Source organism: Gigantopelta aegis, chromosome 12 (assembly GCF_016097555.1).
Source record: "Gigantopelta aegis isolate Gae_Host chromosome 12, Gae_host_genome, whole genome shotgun sequence".
NCBI lineage: Eukaryota > Metazoa > Mollusca > Gastropoda > Neomphalida > Peltospiridae > Gigantopelta > Gigantopelta aegis.
This window is the reverse complement of record NC_054710.1, coordinates 46,539,846-46,566,034: the sequence shown is the minus strand read 5'-3', so window position 1 is coordinate 46,566,034 and position 26,189 is coordinate 46,539,846. Positions and strand designations below refer to the sequence as shown.

Genomic DNA, 26,189 nt, shown 5'->3' with positions numbered 1-26,189 from the left:
CAGTACTCTGACAATGCTTGTTTATTTGTGTTTATTAATAATGAAACCAATCGAGCTATGTGTACAACACAATACACAATATTGAGACTTATTCAGGTGTTATCATGCTTTGAATGGTCCACATCTTCTTCCATTAGTTCAATGTTAAGTGCAAAAAAACCCAGTGTATGATTTGAAAGTATGTATATATGACAAAAGTTTAGTGTTTGGGTAGCGGATATTTTAAAATGTATATGATTTGTTATATAACTATTGTTATATATTCTATGTAAATAGATGAACAAATATATTGCTGGTAAATTTAAAGTTATTATATCAAAGAATATTAGAGAAAAAAACCCATATATTAATTGTTACTTGTGAAATTACTTTTTTTAAATTTAAATATTGTTTTAAATGAAATCATTAAAAAAATATATATATGTGTTAACCGGTAATATGTTATAAGGACTAAAACGTCTTTTAAAATGTAGTTATTTTGAAATGTAAATATTGCAAGAAATCAATATTTAAAGAAATGTATTGTTAATTTTTATTTCTTTTATTTAGAAATTTGTGACAAAAAAAAAATCAGGGTTTAGAATGTTTTATATATATATTATGAGATGTTAATATACGGACAGAAACTAACATGTACTTGTATATACTGAAGTGAAATTGTGTATTATTTGCAGAAACTATATCTAACAACATTAACGTAATTTATTTTTAATTTAAAGTCATTCTGAAATGTAAATAATCAAAAATTAATATTTAAACATATATTTTTGCATTTAGATGTTAAAATTAATGTTATATTTGTATCCGATTTCACATTTAAAAATTATGTAGTTATTTTGAACTTTTGTGTTGTCATAAATTAATATTAACAGACTTAATTTGAGAAACATTAGTTTGATTACAATAAAATCTTAGCAAATATGTTTTTTTTTATTAAATTTTAAATAGTGTTTTGTTTGAAAATGTAATGATTGTACCTTCAACTACATGCTAATAGAAAAACAATTTACTGCCAAATAATTTCATTTTTTGCTTATGGCATGGCACATTATTGAGAGGTTATAAGGAATTTGACGTAGTATTTTTTTAAAGGTAACAATTCAATCTTTTATCTGAAAAATACTCAATAGCCTAGTTGTAGTGGGGGGAGCTATTGTCCCCACATAAACCATCTCATACAGGGCTCACGCGACCGGGCGAAGTGAGCCCAAACTTCTCTCTAACCAACCCGACTTCGCCGTGCTAGTCACCGTAAGGCGACATTTGTGTCGCCTTTTTAAAAATAGCCATCACTTGTAATGTACACAATCATGGATGAATGATGAAACAGGAGGAACACCTATTTATATAGATAATAATTAAGTGTGAATGACCTGAGAGTTTGAAGAGACACTGGCGCCACAAAATCATGCGACAGGCTCATAGATAGATGGTCTAGCTCAGACAACACCCGTGTCTAGCACTAGTAGTGGAGTAATTATTTAGTTTTACGTAGACTTTGTCATAATGAATAAATTCAACATATAAAATATATGTCGAAATTGAGAAATAGCGGTAACCTGTCCTACATACCCAGCGGCCACTTAAACTGGATCCCCCAAGTCGCTAAAGTGTCTGTGTTAAGTGGCCACTAAATTATTTAAACGTTTTTTATAAATTGTAAACAACAGTGTCACGGTGCTGCAGATAAGCAATGTTCACACCTTCACGGATACTAGTACCGATTCAGCCTGACAACTCCACAGTGTATTAACTAAGAAACTCTGATGGTGGAACGCATTTAATTGCCTCCGGGTAATCTCAGCTTAACCGTGGTAGATTAATCTACTAGGACAATATTCTGCATGGAGTAGACCTAGGTATTAAATGAAATGAGAAGACAAACTTGTAAGAGAGTGAATTCTAAACGGTTAAATTAGTGCATTTTAATTACATTTCATTATTTTTAAAGAAGGCGTCATGTGGAAAGGTAATTTAAAAAATAAAAAACCTGTAGAGCACATAGCCATCAATTAGCAGTACAGACGGTAAATAAAATAAAATAAAATACAGATTGTAAAAGTTGCACCTGTATTAAGATAACTTCTTTTTGGGGGGATTAAAAATTCAAGTCTCCTGTTGTTAAAAACTTCTCCCACTCTAAAGTTTGAGAGAGAAGTGACTTCGCTCTATGATTTTGACCTCGCGTAAGGCCTGCTCATATGTCTGAGCTCAAAGTCTTCAGTTATTATTTATGAGTGTTGCCATGACGATGATACACACTATTGTACAGAAATGTAACAAGGTTCATTAAACTGTTAACTGTTGAATTTCTTTAATTTGTATGATATGAATGTATGTGTTAAACTAAAAATATTTAAAATGATTGCTATCTAAATTTCTGTGTTATTTATTGTTTTATGTAGTTAATTAGTTTCCTTTTTATTTTTAATTACAGTTCTTTCTTTCTTATACTTATTTTTGTGCTTATATCCAAGTACGGTTCAAGCATGCATAGTGTAATAATATAATCTATCTATCTATCTATATATATATATATCTCTCTCTCTCTCTCTCTCTCTCTCTCTCTCTCTCTCTCTCTCTCTCTCTCTCTCTCTCTCTCTCTCTCTCTCTCTCTCTCTCTCGTTATAAAAGTTAAAATAGTCCACGTCCAAATGTATCTACCTGGTGATCAATTCATATGGTTGTTGTACCATGTGTCCTTCGTTGCACGTTCAAATAGAGAAACCGGTCTATAATGGCTACACAAGTAACAATAAAAGCAGATTTATAACCTTTATATTAAGTTAAATCAACCTGTGTAGCAGTGAAATATGTTTACTTTATACACAGACTTCTTCCTTGGTTACCAGGCTATTCATTTCCAGAACTTTCCAAGCATGTATGCACAAAATTATCAGTGGGTCTAGACTGTGGTAAGTAAGGTTTCTAGGCGAGTTCAATTTCATTTCACACTGGAGAATGTATTTAAAAAAGCAACATAATGTCATTGCCTTGAATGGGGGTGGGGGGAGTCGGCATCCAAACCCCCTTTCTGCACGCATGACTGCTTTCACAACCATACTAAATTAAAACTGAGTCCTGTGTGACAGCACCTGGTTTGCTAAGAGTCTGTGAACCAAGTATTAAAATAACCATCAGGGGTGGGAATTTTCCTCGGAACCGCGCTTTTCCTCTCGTGGAACATTGCATTTCCTCGCATTTTAATCGTCCTTGCCTCCTGACCCCTCTAGATTTTGAAACAGTTCACCACCCCAGACCCCTCTAGATTTCATCCTTTTTGCAGTTCACCACCCCAGACCCCTCTAGATTTCTACCTTTTTACAGTTCACCAATTCCCACCCCTGAACCATGCAGGCTTCTGAGAATTGAAGATTTATGTAAACCCACTTTTTTTTTTTACAGTAACCCATCATGACCGTATAAATGATACCATAAATTTAAAGTGCGAATGAAAAATGGGTTATGCAAAACTATACTTACACGAGCTACGCACAGATGAAACTATCGCCATTACAAGTTACAGAAAGTGCCATGTGTTAAGACTGATGGTCTGAAATGTGTTGTCATTAACAAACATGCCTTTCCTTTTCACTCAACTTCTCGATAGATCTCGTTTCCTGTTAAAACAGGTGGTTGCTCTACAAGGTGTCCTTATATACCAGATTCAAACGTAAATCTCTACAGTGGTTTCCCAGATAGGGCTAAGCTAAATCCAAGATGGCCACCATACGTCACACTACATTAACTAAAATATTGTACAGCAACTATGATTCAATTTGTTTGGTGTAAAAATGTCATTATATTGTAATTATGTTAATCATCAGAAAGTGTTCAGTGTGTTGTGATATTTCATGATATTTAGTCTTTGCTATATATATATTATTTTGCTATCAACAAGGTGAGATATTTTGCAATATATTTATGTAATGTAAAAAAAAAAAAAAAAAAAAAATGGTGTAATAAAATGTGTAAATAAAGATTATCAGTTAACAATTGATATTGTTTTTATTTTCAACAGATAATCAGGGTTATTGCCAGAGGGTAAAACTGGTATGGCACCATACCCAAATGTTTAGCATATTTTTTGTTTGTAAGTTAACCGTTTGACAAAATTAATGACTCTTTATCATTACAGGGCGGGACCTAGCCCAGCGACAAAACACTCACTTGATGCGCGGTCGGTCTAGGGTCGATCCTTGTCGGTGGGCCTATTGGGCTATTTCTCACTCTAGCCAGTGCACCACGACTGGTATATCAAAGGCTGTGGTATGTGCTATCCTGTCTGTGGGATGGTGCATATAAAAGATCCCTTGCTACTAATGGAAAAATGTAGCAGGTTTCATCTCTATGACTGTCAAAATGACTTCTAACAGCCGATGATTAATAAATCAATGTGCTCTGGTGGTGTCGTTAAACAAAACAAACAAACTTATCATTACTGTACGGCTTTCTTAATGTAACCCATTTTGCTTCTGTGGGATAACCATGTTTGATGCCATATAACCGTAAATAAAATGTGTTGAGTGCATTGTTAAATAAAATATTTCCTTCCCTAGAAAAACTATTTGTTCACTCATTAAGCCTAAAATACTATTCTTTTTCTTAATAAACTTTGAAAAACAATTTATGTTAAATGCTAAATAGCCATAGTTGAAATGTTCTCAAGTATTACAACTAACTATTTTAATTTTTTATTTTGGATTAATAAATAATGTTAAATGAGGCAAGGCAAGAAATGAAAAAAAATCACTTTTTGATAATCTTTGTCATGAAAATATTGTTTTATATAATACACCTTAATAACACTGGGAATTTGTGAGAGAAATTTAATCTTACAGAAAGTACATACACCAAACAGACTTTGGTAACATTCTGCTAAATGTTCCTGTCTTGTTGTCTTGGTAAACCTCAAGTATTCAACCTGAATAGCCTGACAACATCTCACATTCAAGGAGGCATAATGAAACAAGCTTTGTTTTTTTTCAACATAAACTTTGTAGTACCCACTGTTGTCATGGTAACCTGTTGTACTCAGCCAATAGCTGGGACTTTCTGACAGCATTCCACATCCTGGGGGTAATGAAACCAGCTTTTATTTTCTTGAACATTAACTTTGTAGTACAAAGTATGAACTGTTGTCATGGTAACAACCTGTTGTATTCTGCCAATAGTGGAGACTTCCTGACAGCATCCACCATCATGGTCGCATAATGAAACAGTTTTTCTTTGAAATCTTGAACATTAAATTTAAAGTGTGAACAGTTGTCATGGTAACAACCTATGGTAACAACCTGTTGTACTCTGCCAAGAGCCAAGACTTCCTTACAGCTTCCCATGTTAGGGAACCATTTGTTTTTTTCTTGAAACATTAACTGTAATACAAACTGTTGTCATGGTAACAACCTGTTGTACTCTGCCAATAGCTGGGACTTCCTGACAACATCCCACATCCTGTCGGCATAATGAAACCAACTTTAATTTTCTTGAAACATTAACTTTGTAATATGAACTGTTGTCATGGTAACAATCTGTTGTACTCGGCCAATAGCTGAGACTTCCTGACAGTGTCCCACATCCTGGCTGCGTAATGAAACCAGTTCTTCTCCGACAGCTGAGTGTGGGTGACAAGACATCGGGGCATGGCCAGGATTTGGTTCCTCAGAGACTTGAGAAGACAGCTGAAGCTGGGACAGCCACGATACTCGGGTAAAAAACTCAAGATTGCGTCTGAAAATACAAGATTGTCAATCTGTACTAATATCATCTTGTAATATTACCTTTAGGAGGCAGGATGTAGCACAGTGGTAAAGTGTTCACTTTATGCACAGTTGGTCTGGGATTCAAATAATTCAACCTCTGCCACACTGGGTGGGACTTAGTCCATAGGTAAAACGTTTGCTTGATGTGTGGTCGGTTTGGGATCGATCCCCATCGGTGGGCCCATTGGACTATTTCTCGTTCCAGCCAGTGCATGACGACTGGTATATCAAAGGCTGTGGTATGTGTTATCCTGATTGTTGGATGGTGGATATAAAAAAATCCCTTTATGTAACGGGTTTCCTCTCTTAGACTATATGTCAAAATTAACAAATGTTTGACATCCAATAGCCAATGATTAATAAATAAATGCGCTCTAGTGGTGACACTGAACAAAACTAAAAAAATTTACTAGCTTCAGGTTGCACAAGACCATTCGCTTTTCTATATAATAGTCACTGCAAAAAGGAGTTGGTGCCAGTTTAAAAAAAAACTTATGTTAGTCTAAATTTAAATCACAGTCTCCTCCCTCCCTATCGTATTAATAATTAAAATCATTGAAACCAACCCAAAACATTACAAATACATTTAATTTGGACATTGGCATGGGTTAGAAGGGGCCTGTTTTTAAACAGCAAGCACGACTTCTAGATTATGGTAGCCTCACTCCCATGGCTAGTGATATTCAATGTTGGGCTAGTAAATAACTACTATTATCATGCCCAATGGCTAGAGAAAAAAAGTTGTCAAATGCTGTATTTAAGACTATTTTGTAAATATGAATGTCCTGTACCCCCCCCCTCCCCCCCAAAAAAAATAATCTAAGGGTTTTTAAGCTCTATCTTCCTCTTTAGGTGACATATTCGATCATTACTATAAGTAAAGCTGTATTTACTTGAAGTAGGGCTAGCGAGTTTTAAAATCATTGATCCCATGGCAAGTAGATTTATAAACAAATTCCAGAATCCCTGCAGCAAGGATAGCTAGGTATTTTACCTTGGTCAGTCTTGTAGTATTCCATGTGGGGTAGACAAAACATATTGATATCCGAGTTAACAGTCGATGGCATGAGACCTGGCATCACGGAACCCATCGACACCGAACCTAAATTAAAAATAAAATTACATTAATCAGTGTTCAATGTTTTATTAACACAACCAACACATGGGACAAGTCTACAATGTTCAACTATGTTATTATTAATTGAATATTTGCTGATTCTAGTTTCCGATATACATATTTTTTCTGTTTCATATAAAAGGTATTTTGGCTATTAAAAACATCAAAATGGCCAGAAATATATTTTAAAACCTCTTTGATTAGCTTGGCCCTATCTCTAGCCACACAACACCTAATTTGTAAAACAGCAAGGTTTGTCCATGTCCCTATTAAGACCACACACATGTTTTGTTTAACAGCAGGTTTAGCCAGGCCCCTATCCAGACCACACCCATCTGTTTTGTTTAACAGCAGGTTTAGCCGGGCCCCTATCAAGGCAACACCCATCTGTTTTGTTTAACAGCAGGTTTAGCCGGGCCCCTATCAAGGCAACACCCATCTGTTTTGTTTAACAGCAGGTTTAGCCAAGCCCCTATTAATGCAACACCCACCTGTTTTGAGAAACGGCAGGTTTAGCCAGGCCCCTATCAAGGCAACACCCATCTGTTTTGTTTAACAGCAGGTTTAGCCAGGCCCCTATCAAGGCAACACCCATCTGTTTTGTTTAACAGCAGGTTTAGCCAGGCCCCTATCAAGGCAACACCCATCTGTTTTGTTTAACAGCAGGTTTAGCCAGGCCCCAATCAAGGCAACACCCATCTGTTTTGTTTAACAGCAGGTTTAGCCAAGCCCCTATTAATGCAACACCCACCTGTTTTGAGAAACGGCAGGTTTAGCCAGGCCCCTATCAAGGCAACACCCATCTGTTTTGTTTAACAGCAGGTTTAGCCAGGCCCCTATCAAGGCAACACCCATCTGTTTTGTTTAACAGCAGGTTTAGCCAGGCCCCTATCAAGGCAACACCCATCTGTTTTGTTTAACAGCAGGTTTAGCCAGGCCCTTATCAAGGCAACACCCATCTGTTTTGAGTAACAGCAGGTTTAGCCAGGCCCTTATCAAGGCAACACCCATCTGTTTTGAGTAACAGCAGGTTTAGCCAAGCCCCTATTAATGCAACACCCACCTGTTTTGAGAAACGGCAGGTTTAGCCAGGCCCCTATCAAGGCAACACCCATCTGTTTTGTTTAACAGCAGGTTTAGCCAGGCCCCTATTAATGCAACACCCACCTGTTTTGTTTAACAGCAGGTTTAGCCAGGCCCCTATCAAGGCAACACCCATCTGTTTTGTTTAACAGCAGGTTTAGCCAAGCCCCTATCAAGGCAACACCCATCTGTTTTGTTTAACAGCAGGTTTAGCCAAGCCCCTATCAATGCAACACCCACCTGTTTTGAGAAACGGCAGGTTTAGCCAGGCCCCTATCAAGGCAACACCCATCTGTTTTGTTTAACAGCAGGTTTAGCCAGGCCCTTATCAAGGCAACACCCATCTGTTTTGTTTAACAGCAGGTTTAGCCAAGCCCCTATCAATGCAACACCCACCTGTTTTGAGAAACGGCAGGTTTAGCCAGGCCCCTATCAAGGCAACACCCATCTGTTTTGTTTAACAGCAGGTTTAGCCTGGTCCCTATATCTAGCATTCTGGTACCGACTCCCTCTCTGGGCGAGTTTAATGACTCAATGACAGGGTTTCTGCCAGAGGGTAAAACGGGTATGGCGCCATACCCAAAAAAAAATTCAGATTTTTTTTTTAAGTTTACATTTTGACAAAATCAATTACTCTCATCATTATTGTATGATTTTCTTAACTCTAACCCTAAACTTAACCAATTTTCTTCTAGGGGAGGTCCCCCATACTCCTTGTTGACAGAAATACTGTATGGGGAGGTGTAAGGCCACTACACCGACATTTCTCTCACTAACTACTAACAGTAACAGACAGTCAAGACAGCTAAAGTGTGTGTCCAAGACAGCATGATTGGACCTTGATTGGACAAGTGTTTTCTAATATTGTTAATCAGTATAAAAAGTACAAGTAGGGATAAAAGCATCATTTTGAAACAAGTTTAAAATAAAGTACAAAAGCCTGCTATAGATTTAAATGGATGTGCCGATATGTAGACCAATAAAGAATTTAAAACGAACCTCTGTGATTTTAAAACTGTGAATTTAAAACTGACCTCTGTGTTTTAGCTTGGAAGAGGCAAGCACCTGTTGAAGAGTCTGAGACATCGTACGATACGATTCTACGCTGAAATCTTCCCTTCCTGCCTTGTTCTGTACAAACACTGCAACAATTAAAAAGAACATCAAGTTTATTTTTCAGAGTTAGTTCTTTGGCGAGCAGAAAATTCCGTCAAAAATGGCAAAAAGCCAGTTATAATTCAACAAAGTATTAATCATCACATGAAACTGTTTCACCAATTGCAGTTAAAACAAGCATTCTGAGAGTACTGCTAAACCCTTACATCGCCCAACACATTTTCTTATCTCATAAATTCAGGGGCCATAACTCTGAAAATTGGATAAATCACCTTCAAAATGAAACTTGATCTGTAACAGCACATGATAAAGCTATACAAAAACATTTCAGCTTGAGGCGTTGAAAAAAAAAAAGAGAGTCAGGAAATGTTTTTTTCATATCTCCTAAATTCAAGGGCCATAACTTTGTGAAAAATGGGTAAATAGCTATGAAAGTGAACTTGATCTGTAACAATACATGATAAAGCTGTACACAGAATATCAGGTCAATATATTCAGACATTGAAAAAAGGTTTGTGAAAATTGTATGTGGGGAGGAGAGACGGACGGAGATGAAACTTGTAGTCCCCTTCGGTTGGACCGGTAGGGGACAAATACAGTTAGACAATTAGGGTATAGCTATGTTGTATTTGTGAAAATTGTATGTGGGGAGGAGAGACGGACGGAGATGAAACTTGTAGTCCCCTTCGGTTGGACCGGTAGGGGACAAATACAGTTAGACAATTAGGGTATAGCTATGTTGTATTTGTGAAAATTGTATGTGGGGAGGAGAGACGGACGGAGATGAAACTTGTAGTCCCCTTCGGTTGGACCGGTAGGGGACAAATACAGTTAGACAATTAGGGTATAGCTATGTTGTATTTGTGAAAATTGTATGTGGGGAGGAGAGACGGACGGAGATGAAACTTGTAGTCCCCTTCGGTTGGACCGGTAGGGGACAAATACAGTTAGACAATTAGGGTATAGCTATGTTGTATTTGACCATTTGCAGACATTAATGCTGGTTTTTCTGTTGCAAATTGAGATTATCAGCAACATAAAGCTGAGAATTTGAAATGTATATTTGAGATTGAGGATCTGGTACAAAGTACAGTCCGATTCTCACCAATATGTAGGAAGTAATCGGGGGTGTGTGTGTGTGTCTCATCCTAACAACCAGACCACCTTAAATTATAGTCAGAGACAACGTTAGGTGAACCTGGTTTACATGGTAATCAGATTCTCACCAATATGTGGGAAGTAATCGGGGGGGGGGGGGGGTGTCTCATCCAAACAACCAGACCACCTTAATTTATAGTCAGAGACAACGTTAGGTGAACCTGGTTTACATGGTAGTCAGATTCTCACCAATATGTGGGAAGTAATCGGGGGGGTCTCATCCAAACAACCTTAAATTATAGTCAGAAACAACGTTAGGTGAACCTGGTTTACATGGTATAGTCATATTCTCACCAATATGTGGGAAGTAATCGGGAGCTTCATCTTGACAACCAGATCCGTCGTGGTTTGAAAGAGGAGTCGATGGTTTCAGCATCTCGGCATTCAGAATAAATCTGAAATATAATCTAATATCATAAGGACAGTTCCAGAATTGATCAGTGGAGGGGCCAGAGACAATTATTTTTATCTACCCAACACTTACAAAATAAAATTTAACTTAAAGCAAGTATGCTACAAATAAGACCAGGGCTTCTAAAATTTTTATAAAATTTACTAGCCACAATAAAAAATTCACTAGCTCTACTTTACTTTAAGTTAATTAAATTTTACTAAATAACAGTAATAATTACACATGTTACCTAAAGAGGGAGATAGAGCTTAAAAATACTAAAATTGGGGGGTTGTGGTGGGGGCAGGATATTCATATTTACATTTGACCAAAATAAATTCACTAGCAGTCTGGCATGGCAATAGTAGTTATTTACTAGCCCAACATTGAATATCACTAGCCATGGGAGTGGGGCTACCAGAATCTAGAAGGCCTGAAGACCCACCAGGTATAAAATAATAATTACCCTGCCTCCTGCACCCCCACACCACCCTATGTGATCAATTTTGGAACAGCCATAACATTTTTAAATAAAATGAATACTGTTCATTATTAAAATTATTCAACCTTTGTATATTTATTTTTAAAACAGTGCTACAATTAAATTATGCTCCTGGATCATTGTCAAACAAGAAATTCATACATACTGTAGAATATTTGAAAAAACTGTATTCATGAAAATAATCTAGCAATTTAATTTCACATAACTTTCTATGACCAAACTAAAAAGTCCAGGATTTTCCAGGATGAAAAAAAGACATTTGAAAATTCCATGACTTTCCAGGATTTCTAGGACCATTTAGAAAAACGTATTATTATTTCTATTCTTTTAAATTCACAAATATTTAATTGTTAAATTTTTTTTGTAATCTTGGCTTATAAAATATGCAATTATAGAAGTTAAGAAGAGGCCTTAATTTACGGCTTTTTGCATTCTGACCATTTCCAAAATTGCATGACTGACAGTAAATAAATACTGTTTAGCAGAACACTGCTATAAGAAACAAACCTCAGAAAGTTGAGATCGGTGAACCAGTCTTCGACCACCAATATCACGTTACACACGGTCATCAGAAACGTGGCCAGCTGCAGCGACTGGAAAATATTAAAGAGACAGACCCTAGTTTTTAAACACTATGGCATTTGTAGGAGAGCAATTGCTCCCAGTGGCAAATTCAGAGTAATTTTTAGTAAAATAAATTAGCGATAGAGGAGGCGAGAAGTTTTTCACCATCTCGGAAATCCTTTTTGTGCGAGCACACACGTGTCAAATTGGACCAGTAATATGAAAGCTGAGAAGACACATTCCCAGTACTAAGACGGGGAGTTTCTGTGTCATCACCACCTCACCCAACATTCATGATTTCTGGTACAAGGAATCCATAGACCTTAAAAACAAGACTGAGAAGTTGCAATGTAAGGGTTGAATGTACAGGGATGTGAGAGAACTGGAACAAAAAAGCTTACTGCGGCCGGGGTCCAGGGGCCACTCAAGGGCCCCTGAAGGAATATTGGTGTTTGCAACCCCTGGAACTGCCAAAAATTGCATTCAATGCTAACAAATCTAAACTGGTTATAACTTATAATATAAGGCACACATCATAAACTTGAAACTGTGAAACATGCAAATGAACCTTGTGTGGTCAACAGTATTGAACATCATGTTGTGGGTTTTTTTAGACAAAATGGAAAAACACATTTATGCATAGCTCTCACATCCCTGAATGTACCTGCATCTCTATACAGTTCTCTACAGAGGTGTAGTCAGTTGGGTATTTCTATCACAGATAATAAAAACAAAGCTAACGTGTGTTGTTACATGGGCAGGACGTACCTGCATCTCTATACAGTTCTCTACAGAGGTGTAGTCAGTTGGGTATTTCTTTTCGTTGTGAATCATGTCGTCCATCACAGAAGCAGACATCACAGGCTGAAATTGAAACCGTTCTGCATATTAACAAGCATTCTTGAGTACTGCTAAAGGAATACATGTCCCCTACCTGACTCAACAAATTTTCATATTTCTCCTAAGTTCAAGGGCCATAACACTCCCCAAGAATAGGTATATCGTCATGAAATTTAAACTTGATCAGTAATAGTAAATGAAAAAGCTATACATTAAATTTCAACTCAATATCTTCAGGGATTCCGAACAAAATGTCTGAATTTATTTTCATATCTTCTTAGTTCAAGGGCCATAAATCTGTCAAAAAATGTGTAAATTGCCATGAAAGTCAAACTGATCTGTAACAATACTGGATAAAGCTATATACACAAAATGTCAGATCAATATCTTGAGGCATTGTGGAAAAAACATCTAAACTATATGTGGGACAGATGGACGGACAGACAGACAGACAGACAGACCTATAGTCCCCTCCGGTTGGACCAGAAGGGACTAAAAATATATATTTACAACTGTCACTGATAAGATGGCAACATTAGACAGACTAGTCATAAAACAATTGGGAGAAGATTGCTTGGAGAGAGTGGGACAAGTCCTATTGTAATTTTTTACTGCGATTCACATGTACCATGTCCATCAGTATCAGTAATACAGATATTTATATATATACAGAATTTTTTTTAATCATATCATATCAATTCCACTGATTAGTGGATACAAGGAAAGGAAAAGAATATTTAACAACAAATAATCACATTGTGTTAAACTACAGATATTTGGTGTCTAACATATAGTTATTTTGAAATAGAGAGAAAGAGAAAACCTGCTGTGACCACATTTTTGTTTTGTGGATGGTGAATATACAAAAAACAACTGCCGTCTGCTCCCTCCCCATCATGTGATCCATTCTAACACAGCCATTAATAATTACTCCTTGATCTTGCAGGAAACAATTTTACACTCATCTTATCAGACAGGATAGTACATACCACAGCATGGATACAGCCATCTTGAATTGTGAAGAAACTGTCAACAAACCGCCATCGTTAATTGTAAAGAAACTGTCAACAAACCTGTGTGTCCAGGTAGATATTCTCTCCACGGTGACGAACACGTCAACAAACCTGTGTGTCCAGGTAGATAATTCTCTCTGCGGTGACGAACATGTCAACAAACCTGTGTGTCCAGGTAAATAATTCTCTCGGTGGTGACAAACATGTCAACAAACCTGTGTGTCACGGTGTGTGTCGAGGTAGATAATTCTCTCCGCGGTGACGAACATGTCAACAAACCTGTGTGTCGAGGTAGATAATTCTCTCCGCGGTGACGAACACGTCAACAAACCTGTCTGTCGAGGTAGATAATTCTCTCCGCGTTGACGAACACGTCGACAAACCTGTGTGTCGAGGTAGATCATTCTCTCCGCGGTGACGAACACGTCGACAAACCTGTGTGTCGAGGTAGATAATTCTCTCCGCGGTGACGAACACGTCGACAAACCTGTGTGTCGAGGTAGATAATTCTCTCCGCGGTGACGAACACGTCGACAAACCTGTGTGTCGAGGTAGATAATTCTCTCCGCGGTGACGAACACGTCGACAAACCTGTGTGTCGAGGTAGATAATTCTCTCTGCGGTGACGAACACGTCGACAAACCTGTGTGTCGAGGTAGATAATTCTCTCCGCGGTGACGAACACGTCGACAAACCTGTGTGTCGAGGTAGATAATTCTCTCCGCGGTGACGAACACGTCGACAAACCTGTGTGTCGAGGTAGATAATTCTCTCTGTGGTGACGAACACGTCGACAAACCTGTGTGTCGAGGTTAGATAATTCTCTCCGCGGTGACGAACACGTCGACAAACCTGTGTGTCGAGGTAGATAATTCTCTCCGCGGTGACGAACACGTCGACAAACCTGTGTGTCGAGGTAGATAATTCTCTCTGCGGTGACGAACACGTCGACAAACCTGTGTGTCGAGGTAGATAATTCTCTCCGCGGTGACGAACACGTCAACAAACCTGTGTGTCGAGGTAGATAATTCTCTCCGCGGTGACGAACATGTCGATTCCGTTAGTTTCGTGTCCTGCGTTTTCTCGTACTTCCTTCACCTGAGGCTTGAACACGTAATTACTGTGGGTAAACAAGAAATGAAAGGAAATGTTTTATTTAACGACGCACTCAACACATTTTATTTACTGTTATATGGCATCAGACATATGGTTAAGGACCACACAGATATTAAGAGGAAACCCACTGTGACCACTTCATGGGCTGCTCTTTTTCGATTAGCAGCAAGGGATCTTTTATATGCACCATCCCACAGGCAGGATAGTACATATCACGGCCTTTGTTACACCAGTTTTTGAGCACTGGCTGGAACGAGAAATAGCCCAATGGGTCCACCAACAGGGATCGATCCTGGACCGACCATGCATCAAGATAACACTTTACCACTGGGCTACATACCACCCGGGGATAACAAGAACAATAACAATTTCTACAGGGTGTTTATCATCTTTGAAAATAGGAAGCGGTTTGAGAAATATTTTTAGTGCAGTAATTTTTATAATGTTATTATAATTATTATATAACATTCTTTGCTTTTCTTTTTGTACTGTGCAGGATAAAAAATATTTGTAATTGTATGGAGAAGCTTAATACAGGTGTTTCCCCGTTAGGCAATGTAAACAAAACTGATTTTGTATTTGACAGTAAATAAATATTGTTTGGGCTGTAATGTTGTTGATTATTTATATTTCATACCGAGAGGATTCTTTTTCAGGATCCCCAAAACTATTAACAATTTGGTGAATTTGGTCAAAAAAGCTATAGCAAAATTTTAATTAGCCAAACTAAGCAAAACAAAATTGTAGAAAACTTGGATCATTTTATATTTTTATGTCCTCTAACCTATGGCATTTCTTCCTATTTCAATCGACTGATCCAAGCATCCCAACAGGCTCTTTAAAGAACAAAATTTCTATTATTTTTAATATTTCACATGACATCATAAACCGTACACTTTATTAAAACTGACCGGTACGAATCTTGTGGCGATGTTCCTGCCAGCAGTGATAAGATAGTGGACTTCCCGCTGCCTTGAGGTCCGACCACACCCACCACCAGGAAATCTGTCTGATCTAGTAATACCTGTTAAAATATTTCACAATAAGATCTGTAACATAGTAATAAGTTGAGTAACACACTAGGTCTACCTCATCACTTGTATATGAAAAACGGTGGCATCATTTTCTTGTGTGTGCTCTCTCTCTCTCTCTCCCTGTCCCTCTCCTCTCTCTTTCTCTCCCCCTGTCCCTCCCACTCACTCTCTTCTCTCCCCCGTCCCTCCCACTCACTCTCTTCTCTCCCCCCTCATCTTTCTCTCCTCTCTCTCTCTGTCTCTATCTCTCTCCCTCCGTCCCTCCCACTCACTCTCTTCTCAGACCCCCCATCTCTCTCTCTCTCGGTCACGTAGTCCCTCCCACTCACTCTCTTCTCAGACCCCCCCATCTATCTCTCTCTCTCTCTCTCTCTCTCTCTCTCTCTCTCTCTCTCTCTCTCTCTCTCTCTCTCTCTCTCGGTCATGTAGTCCCTCCCACTCACTCTCTTCTCAGATCCCCCATCTCTCTCTCTCTCGGTCATATAGTCCCTCCCACTCACTCTCTTCTCAGACCCCCCCATCTCTCTCTCTCTCTCGGTTACGTAGTCCCTCCCATTCACTCTCTTCTCAGACCCCCCCCATCTCTCTCTCGGTCACGTAGTCCCTCCCACTCACTCTCCCCTCTCACCTCTCTCTCCCCTCAGACCCCCCCATCTATCTATCTATCTCTATCTCTCTCTCTCTCTCTCTCTCTCTCTCTCTCTCTCTCTCCTCTCTCTCTCTCTCTCTCTCTCTCTCTCTCTCTCTCTCTCTCTCTCTCTCTCTCTCTCTCTCTCTCTCGGTCACGTAGTGGTTTAGATGGAGACATGAAATGGTTCTATCGATGGTGATTGATCCTATGACATATCATACGTCAGGTGATAGCTCTACCACCGAGATACATTATAAAACAAAACAAATTTCTAATTAAAAATGACGAGGTGTTACTGATGTACTAACATCGATTCCAGTATCACACCAGCGGAACGTGTCGTCTATCAGGTTGACTATTCTCTTCATCTCATGAGGCGCAGCTAATCGATTCTGCTGATTGGCTGAAATTGAAACACAACATTAAAGTTGCATTATAAGATTTTGCACATAAAAAAGGAAGGAAGAAATGTTTTATTTAATGACAAATCAAACACATTTTAATTATGGTTATATAATTCAGGGTTTCTGACAGAGGGTAAAATGGGTATGGCGCCATATCCAAACATATTTGCAGATTTGTTTTTAAAGTTAACCTTTTGACTAAATTAATTACTCTTGTCATTACTGTATGATTTTCTTAACCCTAACCCTAAATGTAAACCATTTTCATTCTGGGGTAGGCCCCCCATACCATCTGTCGACTGTGGTTGCATTCAATTCAATAGAGCCATACCCACAAATTTCTTTCTATCAGAAACACTGTAGATTGTGTCAGACATTGTTAAGAACCACTGATAATGAGACAAAACCTGCTGCTGCCATACAATGCATTTCTCTTTCTGACTAACAGCAAGGGATCTTTTATAAGCAGCATCCCACAGACAGGATAGTACATATCAAAACCTTTGTCACACCAGTTGTGGAGCACTGGCTGGAACAAGAAACTGCACACAGAGAGTTAAATTCAATTGGAAGTGCATGTACTAATAAATTATTCAGAAGGCTGCGATTCTCAACATGTCATGTCATAAATTGTGGCACTTCACTTACAGATTGCTCCAAACCGTAAACTATTACAAGAGGTTTAAACATATACTTTAGTTGTTGTTTACATTGTAAGTATACAGTAAAGTATTTTATAACGAACCCGATGGGACCACGATAGTTAGTTTGTTGTAGCATTAGTTGGTTGTACATATTTGTACAAGTTGGTTATTAAAGTATAGGGAGATAAAATGGGATTTAACAATCAGTTCGTTTTATGCAGTAGTTTGTTCTAAACATGTTCGTTATAAATATACTCTACTGTATATGAAATATGTATGTTTATGTGATATATCAGTCCCCAGATAAGAATCTTATAAATTTTGTAAATTGAGCAAGAAAGAAAGAAAGAAAGAAATGTTTTTATTTAACGACACACTAAAAAAAAAAATTATTTATGGTTATATGGCGTCAGACATATGGTTAAGGACCACACCGATTTTGAGAGGAAACCTGCTGTCGCCACTACATGGGCTACCTATTTCCAATTAGCAGCAAGGGATCTTTTATTTGCGCTTCCCACAGGCAGGATAGCACAAACCATGGCCTTTGTTGAACCAGTTATGGATCACTGTTCGGTGCAAGTGGTTTACACCTACATGGCTGTTAACAAAAGTAAAATGTTGTGACTGAAATTTCAAGGTACAGGGCATTCAAAATGGTAATGTTTTATAAGACAATTGTAGTCCACTTTAAACATGTATTTCTCCCAATTTATTTTATTGGACAAAAACATTAATTTGATGGGTCCTGCAGTGAACCTATATTAATGGAAATAGCAGTGGCGTAGGCAGGATTTTGTATTGTGTGTGTGTGTGTGTGGGGGGGGGGGGGGGGCACTTGTGTAGTGGGATATGACACAGGAACCTTTTTAAAGTTATTAATAAGCGAACAGGTAAAAATTTCCCGGGACTGGCATTTGCTGGGGTGTTCTTTCATAAGCTACGGCCCTAGTACGGGCATTTTTTTAAAGTTTGCATTATTACTGGATATTATTTATTTAGCTGATGGACGGCAAATCAAATATTCAAATACATTTACATCGGGTGGCCCTTGTGTTATTGCAAATTCATTATGGGAGGGAGAGGGGGTCGTTAAAAATTGAGGTAAAAGCCGATGTCTGATACTGCATTACGCTAATGTCGAATAGTCCTTTGTTGATCTTTGTGTCATTTAACAATACAAAATCTTGCAGTTTCAATACCCCTCTCCCCTTGTAACGTTTTGTGACCATGTCATATTTTACTTTGGGGTCTTTAGTAATACATATATGTTAAAATAAAATGGCAATGACTGGTTGCATTTTACTTTATAAATTAACATTACGTTGCACAATAACCACCACAACCCCCCCCCCCCCACCCCCATTATGTTTTGTCACATCCCACAATTCCCACACTCCTTAGTGCACGTTGCGTAGTTCTCGAATGATCCCATTATTCAATCGTAAATAATAAAGAAGTAACATATCGCTGGTCGGTAAATGTTATATTTGACCGGATCAACTTTATTAAGTTTCAATATCTATAATACGCAATCTAATATCTCCCAGCAGAACTATTACATTGTAACAGTGTTCAAACTCGCACGTGCTGTTCATCATATGACGTGACATCGGGTACGGCCATTACTTCAAAGGGAGTGAGTAGCACATTTAAATTAAAGGTGTGGGGGGGGGGGGGGGGGGGGGGGTTTCACTTAATTTACAACTACTGTAGTAACGTTTTTTGTAGTTTTTTTAATTACAAAAAACCATACCAAAAATCATTTAAAAAAAAAAAATAATAATAATAATAAAATATTTGAAAAAAAAAGTACGAAACATATGTACACCTTTTTACAAAATAAGATCGTCTGCTTAAAATAGCACAGCAAATTATAGTGCAGGTGCACATTAAGTCAATACTTTACTTTCTACGACTGTTCGGACTATGTAAATAGCGGATTGGACGTGTTGCGATAGATCCCAAATATGTGTTAACGCAAATGGATGAATTAAAACAAAAAGTTGTATTCTTCTACCAAAACTATTATATCAGACAATGTAGGCATTATTACTAAAAACTACGACACAACAGACTGTATCAATACATGATAAAACTAATTTGCATATCCAGGTCAGACTTGTTCGTCACGTGTTCGTAATCGATCGGAAAACCAAAACGAAACTTGTTCGATGTCAGGTTTTTTTTTGAAAATATACAATTAGCTAAATTTTAAAACATTTTTATGAGTTCAAGTATCCGCGATAAGAGCAACTTTTGGAATCTTTATTGGGAAACTGTTGGGTCGTAATTGGGAAAAGGTTTGATATTGGATTGGGAATTTACATTACGTTCGGCCCCAAAATGTATGGTAGATTATACCCATCCGATAGGTACCTAAAGGGGGGTCAGTGGGGCAAAGAAAACGGCCGAAGTGATTGGGTTGACATTATGGAAACCAAAAACGGCCTAAGTGATTCTCATTTAAAAAAAAAAGAAAAAAGACTGAAAAAATTATTTCCACAATTTCTCTGACGACGGAAATCCGTCTCACGGCGGACAGTTAACAGCCAAACCACCTACCCATTGAGCCTTGTGGAGCACTCACTCAGGGTTTGGATTCAGTATCTGGATTAAAAATCCCATGCCTCGACTGGGATCCGAACCCAGTACCTACCAGCCTGTAGAACCGATGGCCTAACCACGACGCCACCGAGGCCGGTTTGAGCAAGAAATAAAGTTCCGATTCTTGTGAAAAAAATAGCTTTTTTTAAACACCTTCTTTCAAAGATGACTGCCCTACAAACAGTTCTTACAATCAAATGAAAGATGTCCAAATGATGCATGGCGCTGGTTGTATGGCGGTTGTGTTGGAGTTGTCTCCCCTGGGGTGGGAAGCAGTGCTTGCTGTGTTGAAGTGGTTGTCGATGGAGACGGGCGGTTCTCGTCACGTGACCGCAGCACAACGATTGTTTTCTCTGGCATCTTCGGGACCAGTGATGACGAAGATGCGGCTGATACAACAGTACTCACTGGTGAGCCCTGGAGATAAAGAAAAAAAGGTGCATATTTGTTCATTGGTAGCAAGGGATCTTTTATATGCACAATCCCAGACAGGACAGCATATACCATGGCGTGGTGCACTGGCTGGAACAAGAAATAGCCCAATAGGCCCACCGCCGGAGATCGATCTTAGACTAACCATGCATAAGGAAAGCACTTTACCACTGGTCTATGTCCCGCCCCATATTACAAACATTCTGCAGAATTAAATGTGTCGACCACCCTAAACTTATTCAATGCTGTTAACAGTTGCATCCACAGATGTTCATCTCAAAACATATTACAAACATTCTACAGAATTAAATGTGTCGACCACCCTAAACTTATTCAATGCTGCTAACAGTTGCATCCACAGATGTTCATCTCAAAACATATTACAAACATTCTGCAGAATTAAATGTCTCGACCACCCTAAACTTATTCAATGCTGCTAACAGTTGCATCCACAGATGTTCATCTCAAAACATATTAAAAACAAGGCGAGAAGACAATTTTGCCAACTTAAAAAATTGCAAAAACACAGTTATTTTCTAGCAAAATATCAATTATTAAATGGAATTATTTTGCAAATTGAAATAAAATTTGCTAATTGTTTTTTAAAATTTGCAATTAGCTAATTTGGCGAGTGCCGGTGCTGGCCCCCAAAAATAATAAACTTTTAACTAGTTTAAATTAAATGTATGTTCAATGCAAGTGCCAGGTAACCGATTAGGTAACCCACCTGTTAAACAAATATAATTCATAAAACTGAAAATTTGGTTACCGTAATAAGATTTTGAGATTATGTGCCCAAGATAAGCAATCTTGATTTAAATGACTCAATATTTAATTATTTATGATTTCATTAAGTTCCCTAGAATGACAGGCGGTCCTGATCTAAATGATTGATTTCACTTGGTATGACCGACATTTAACGACTTACCTGGTCGGCTGGTTTCACAAGTCCTAGAATAATTGGCGGTCTCGACGGGGTGGGAGAAGGATCTGTTTCTCGCTCACGCTCCTATCAAAGAAAAAAAAACAGAGTCTGGTAAAATAAACCCATAAAACATAAATAATGTACTGCAGGTTTGTAAAAATAGAAAATGTATGGATTATGCCAAACCAAATCCAAGTAACCTGTTTAAGTTTGCATAACTCATCATGACTATGTAAATTGTCCCCGTTCCCAATCAAAGAATTATACCGCTTTTCCTCCACCATTTTTGTATTTGCCCGTCTCCCAATAAAACATGTAAAACACTTGTGGATGATGGACAGTGTTGGTGCTCCTCCCCTAGTCCGGAGAGACGTAGAAAGTGTGATTGTTTCTACGTCTAGATCTTGTTACATACCCTATTTATAGTCTGTATTCAAAACCTGTGGGACCATGTTTCAACCATTTCTCAACCAAAATACTGCAACAAATGGAACACACAAACCAAAAATGTATAACCTAACGTACTCACAAAATCCTGATTGAAGTATCCTCGAAGGATCGTGAGGCGTCCTATTAACAGGAAAATGGCTACAACGCACACGCATTGTAATCGCACAATCAATTTGATTATTTGATCTATTACCTTATTCAATTAACTACAAATATCAATTAATAAAATGTTTATAACGAGGAAGACCGAAAGAAACATGGAGGACAGTAGAAAAGGAAATCCGAGAGGGCAGTCTGAGCTGGGGGCTTCTGGAGAAGCTAGCAAAAGACAGGCAACAGTGGAGATCTCTGGTTACAGCCTTATGTGCTTCTTAGCACGAAGGGGATTAAGTAAGTTATAACCTTACAAGTGTATTCCGTCGATAGATAAAACACATGCCACAGTTGAATGTGTACATTCCAAGGCCTGGATCGGAAAGCATCCTATAGGTAAGATGGGCTTCCATAATTCGTTTTTGTTGAAAGAATATGTACGTCACGTTGTTGACAAGTGCTGATTATTTAGATGCAGGTAGGTATTAATATAGCATATGATTTTAATCGATGCTACTATTTAAAATAACGATCGTGTATAATGCATTTTGTATAAAAATTACTTTTTACCTGTTTTTTCCTCATTTTGTTTTCTTTATCAGTAGCAAGTACTTCCTGATTCAGAATTATTGTGTTGTTAAAGTTCACGCACGTGCAGATTTGTAATATACAAGCCCTACGTAAAATAGGACGCTTCTTGACTAAGGACGGCTTTCGATCTTTAGCAATACTTGCATCATTATTAACAAAATAAATCTTCAACGACAACCTTAAAAAATATCCCAGCCATTTTAAATTTGCTAAGTCATGGGAAGCAACTCACTGTCCACGTTAAGAAAAAAGTATTATTGTCCGAACCAAATTGTTAACAACTACAAAAAATTACTTTCCTACCTTTAATTACCGTTAGATTTCCTCCAAAGTTTGTTCAGACACAAATTGCAAAAAAAAACCACTACAAATATACAGATTCCACACGAGACTGCAACGATGTCACTGATATCGTCTTTGCTAAGATTGCATAGGGAAAAATACATGCAGTTTTCTGCCGTCTGCCATGTTGCTTGTTTATGGAATACTCTTCAAGCCTCTTCACATAGCCTCCAAAGTATGTGACACAATAAATATGAAATCAATGATCTCTAGTGGTATCATTAAAAAAATAATAATAAATAATATGACGTCATCATGTTTGCTTTTATATCATAACATGTTATGACGTTGTTAGATTAAGTCCTATCCTTTCACCCCTCTTGAAGAATATTCCATAAAAAATCAAAATGGCAGCTGGCACAAAATTACATGCTTTTTTCCCTATGTGCTCTCAGCGAAGTCGATATAGGTGACATAGTTATCATCTGGTATGTGGAATCTGTGTCATTGTAATGAGAGTAATTTTTCGTAGTTGTTAACAATTTGGTTCGGACAATATCGTACCGTCATACAATTTCGATCGACATATGTTTTCGATACTTTGTTTGTAACTGCATGTATCGCGAGATTATGCGAGATATTATGTCACTATCAGCCTGAACATAAACAACGAAGTGTCTTTTTCCTCACAATATTAAAAATGCTTCAAGTCAAGCTGCCAACTTTATGTTTTAATTATACCATAAATTGTGTGCATGTTATCAGTTTTTTGTAATTCAATATTTTGGTACTAATGAAATGCCTCACAAAGCGAAATCCAGGTATCATAAATCCCTGCAAAGTTATCGTCTGCAACACTGACATCTGACCTGCCAAAGTTCGACGATATACCACGTGATCATTACAATGAACAATAAAATTTATGGAAGGCTGTTTGGGTTACCTCTTATGTCAATCACAGCAAAGTTCTTTTAGATAATTTCTTGTGGGAGCATGTTTACATGTGCATTTACATTTACTACAAATAAAAGTGGTTTGGTGGAATTAGATTTTTTTTTAAATATATAGTTCTGTACCTCTGTCAAAGTACTTAAGTTGACTATCTGAATTTTGGTGTCGTTGATATGTATAACAAGAGGATTAGACATTAACCTATGACGAAAACCTAATGTAAATATGTTTTCAGTGAACACTGTGTATTGGTCTGAAGATTATTCAATATTTTTTACAAGTTACAAACATTTTATGATTTTATTTTCAAAAGAAGATTTTGATGTAAATTATTGCACAGAGTATAGACCCTACACTGCCATAAAAGGACAAAAATAGACAGCCAATGAAACTATCGAAAACATATGACGTTTGTAAAAATATAGTGAAAACACCTGTACGACTTAACAGCTAATTAGGCCGGAAAAAAAAAATTACTTGTTTCCTATTACATGCTGGAAAAATATAGGGTAGGTAGGTAGGAAAAACATTTTATTTTGGAAAATAATTTTATTTATGGATATTAAATAAAGGTGTTGACTACCGGTATCCAAAATAACCTCTGCATGTATAGAAATGCATTATGCAAACCAACAATACCATTCATCACAGTGTTTTCCCTAGAAATGAAGTAAGGCATGGTAAAGTGACGTCTTGTGGGCATATTTTATGTGCAGTTTTAAATATAAGGGCTTTTTTTCTATTATACAATTTTCAAAAGGACAAAAACCGTATGGCCATTTTATTTTCTATATCTATTTCATAACTTAATTAAAAAAAGGAAATATGTAGTACTATCCACATAGGTGTGTTTAAAGGCTTCTTTTTATATGGGAAACTTATAAATTTATAAAAGGCAAGGCATTTTGATTTTGAGGGCAACATGGTGCTAACCTATCTGTGGGAGAGTACATACAAAAGACCCCTTGCTGTTTAATAATAGGCAGAAGGTTTACTCTCATACTAACACTTAACTTCTGTACTGGTCCAGGACATACTTGGTTGAACTTTTTTAGCAGAAACCCGCAAAGTTCCCAGTGACCACTTACGAAAAATAACGAAACGCATTGGTATCTTATTGACATATTTAATCATTTGATTTGGCAGTAAACTCCATCAGTATCGGTAAACATTCCCTCCCCTAGTTTATCAGAAGGTCACTAAATTTCTACAAGGCCAGTTTGTCGCTGGAGTAAATCATTAAATATAGTTATTATTATTATTATTATTATTATTAATCGGAACACCTCGCTATGCTAGATGTAGAGTAAATCGGAAAAGATCGCATATATTCGTGAAAACAATTTTCCGACTCTTCACCCGATATCTCACGAAAGTTACCGAACTTCAATTTGAAGGGAAGTAACGACTTAGTAAAATTAATGGTTTTAGGGGTTTGTAAAGTTTTGTATTTAGATACATACTTTTCTCAACTTTATTGTTTATAAAAATGTTCCTGAACTGTGAAGAAAAACCTCATAAATGAACAACATGCCGATGACAACAAATTGGATTTTGATTGCGTGAACCATGCACGAGAAAACAAAGTGATCGGAAGTTGAAGCATAACGAAGTTAGGGACGTTGACGATACTCATCCCCTCACTCATCCCCAAACTGCATTTAAATATGGGTGTCAAAATTTTTAATAAATGTAAATGGATGAAAAATAGATCGATTCCAGTGCATTTAAATAAACAACTGAAATGTGATAAAAATGATTATTTACAACCTGAGAATGCTACTTTAAAATATGACCATACAGTAACGTAAGGAAATAATTGAGAAGATTCACGAGAGAGAAACGTTGATTCGTTACGCCACGTCAGAGATTCTGATGCTAGTAAATAATGACACCAATTAGAGGTACATTGGAAACCTTTCTCCCTGGCCTGTCTCGTCTTTTACGACGCCTTCCACCCCGATCCATTGGATCAGACATGTCTTGCATTTTGTTTTCACACCTAACTCCAAAAATAGTCCTACGCTCGGAAGTGAGTTATCTCCCTTTAGTAATTACCGTCTTTCACATAATAAACGCACGTTAAAGGGACATACCCTAGTTTCAATCCGTGAAAATTAACACTAAATTCAGTTAATCTCATACCTGTCAACACTCACGCATTTGGCGTGAGTCTCACGCATTTGTAACCATCATCACGCTCTCACGCAACGTTACTATAATCTCACGCTTTTTCTAAAAGTAAAAATATTTTATAATCGTGGTTTATATTTTAGAGCTGAATGGAATTATATGCTGATTATGCAGGGTCTCTAAATTCGTTACCTATTAATAGTAATACAGCATATTCAACCTACCCTCGGTTCAGTACCAACAATCACTCGCGGGTGCTATCGATGACCGACTTTTATGGTTTAACATTAACCGTATTAGATCTAATTAGTAAAAGTTTTTTTATTATTATTATTTTTTTTATTTAGAGA

At 37.5% G+C, this 26,189-nt stretch overlaps 1 protein-coding gene across 2 annotated transcripts; it reads right to left on the bottom strand.

Annotated features, from left to right (window-relative positions):
* Positions 1-4,814: 4,814 nt before the first annotated feature.
* LOC121386470 (protein SMG9-like) lies at positions 4,815-25,747 on the bottom strand. 2 transcript variants are annotated; one of them, XM_041517381.1, is made up of 12 exons: positions 25,615-25,747; positions 21,343-21,423; positions 20,174-20,399; positions 16,636-16,730; positions 15,574-15,686; positions 14,555-14,666; positions 12,462-12,557; positions 11,637-11,722; positions 10,531-10,631; positions 8,997-9,104; positions 6,757-6,864; positions 4,815-5,730 (listed from the first exon to the last, which is right to left on the bottom strand). In XM_041517381.1, the coding sequence occupies exons 1-12, from the start codon at positions 25,693-25,695 to the stop codon at positions 5,519-5,521; spliced, it is 1,419 nt and encodes a 472-aa protein (XP_041373315.1). In that variant the 5' UTR covers positions 25,696-25,747; the 3' UTR covers positions 4,815-5,518. The 2 variants fall into 2 exon arrangements, with proteins under 2 accessions (XP_041373315.1, XP_041373316.1); XM_041517382.1 differs by having other exon boundaries at positions 25,624-25,740.
* Between the last annotated feature and the right edge of the window lie 442 nt (positions 25,748-26,189).

Coding starts and splice junctions, on each gene's coding strand:
- LOC121386470 (XM_041517381.1), bottom strand. CDS start 25,695: ATGCAAGACATGTCTGATCCAATGGATCGGGGTGGAAGGCGTCGTAAA. Junction 16,731..20,173: donor TGGACATCTTTCATTTGATT/GTAAGAACTGTT, acceptor TTTCAATTTCAG/CCAATCAGCAGAATCGATTA. Junction 10,632..11,636: donor ACCGATCTCAACTTTCTGAG/GTTTGTTTCTTA, acceptor ATTATATTTCAG/ATTTATTCTGAATGCCGAGA.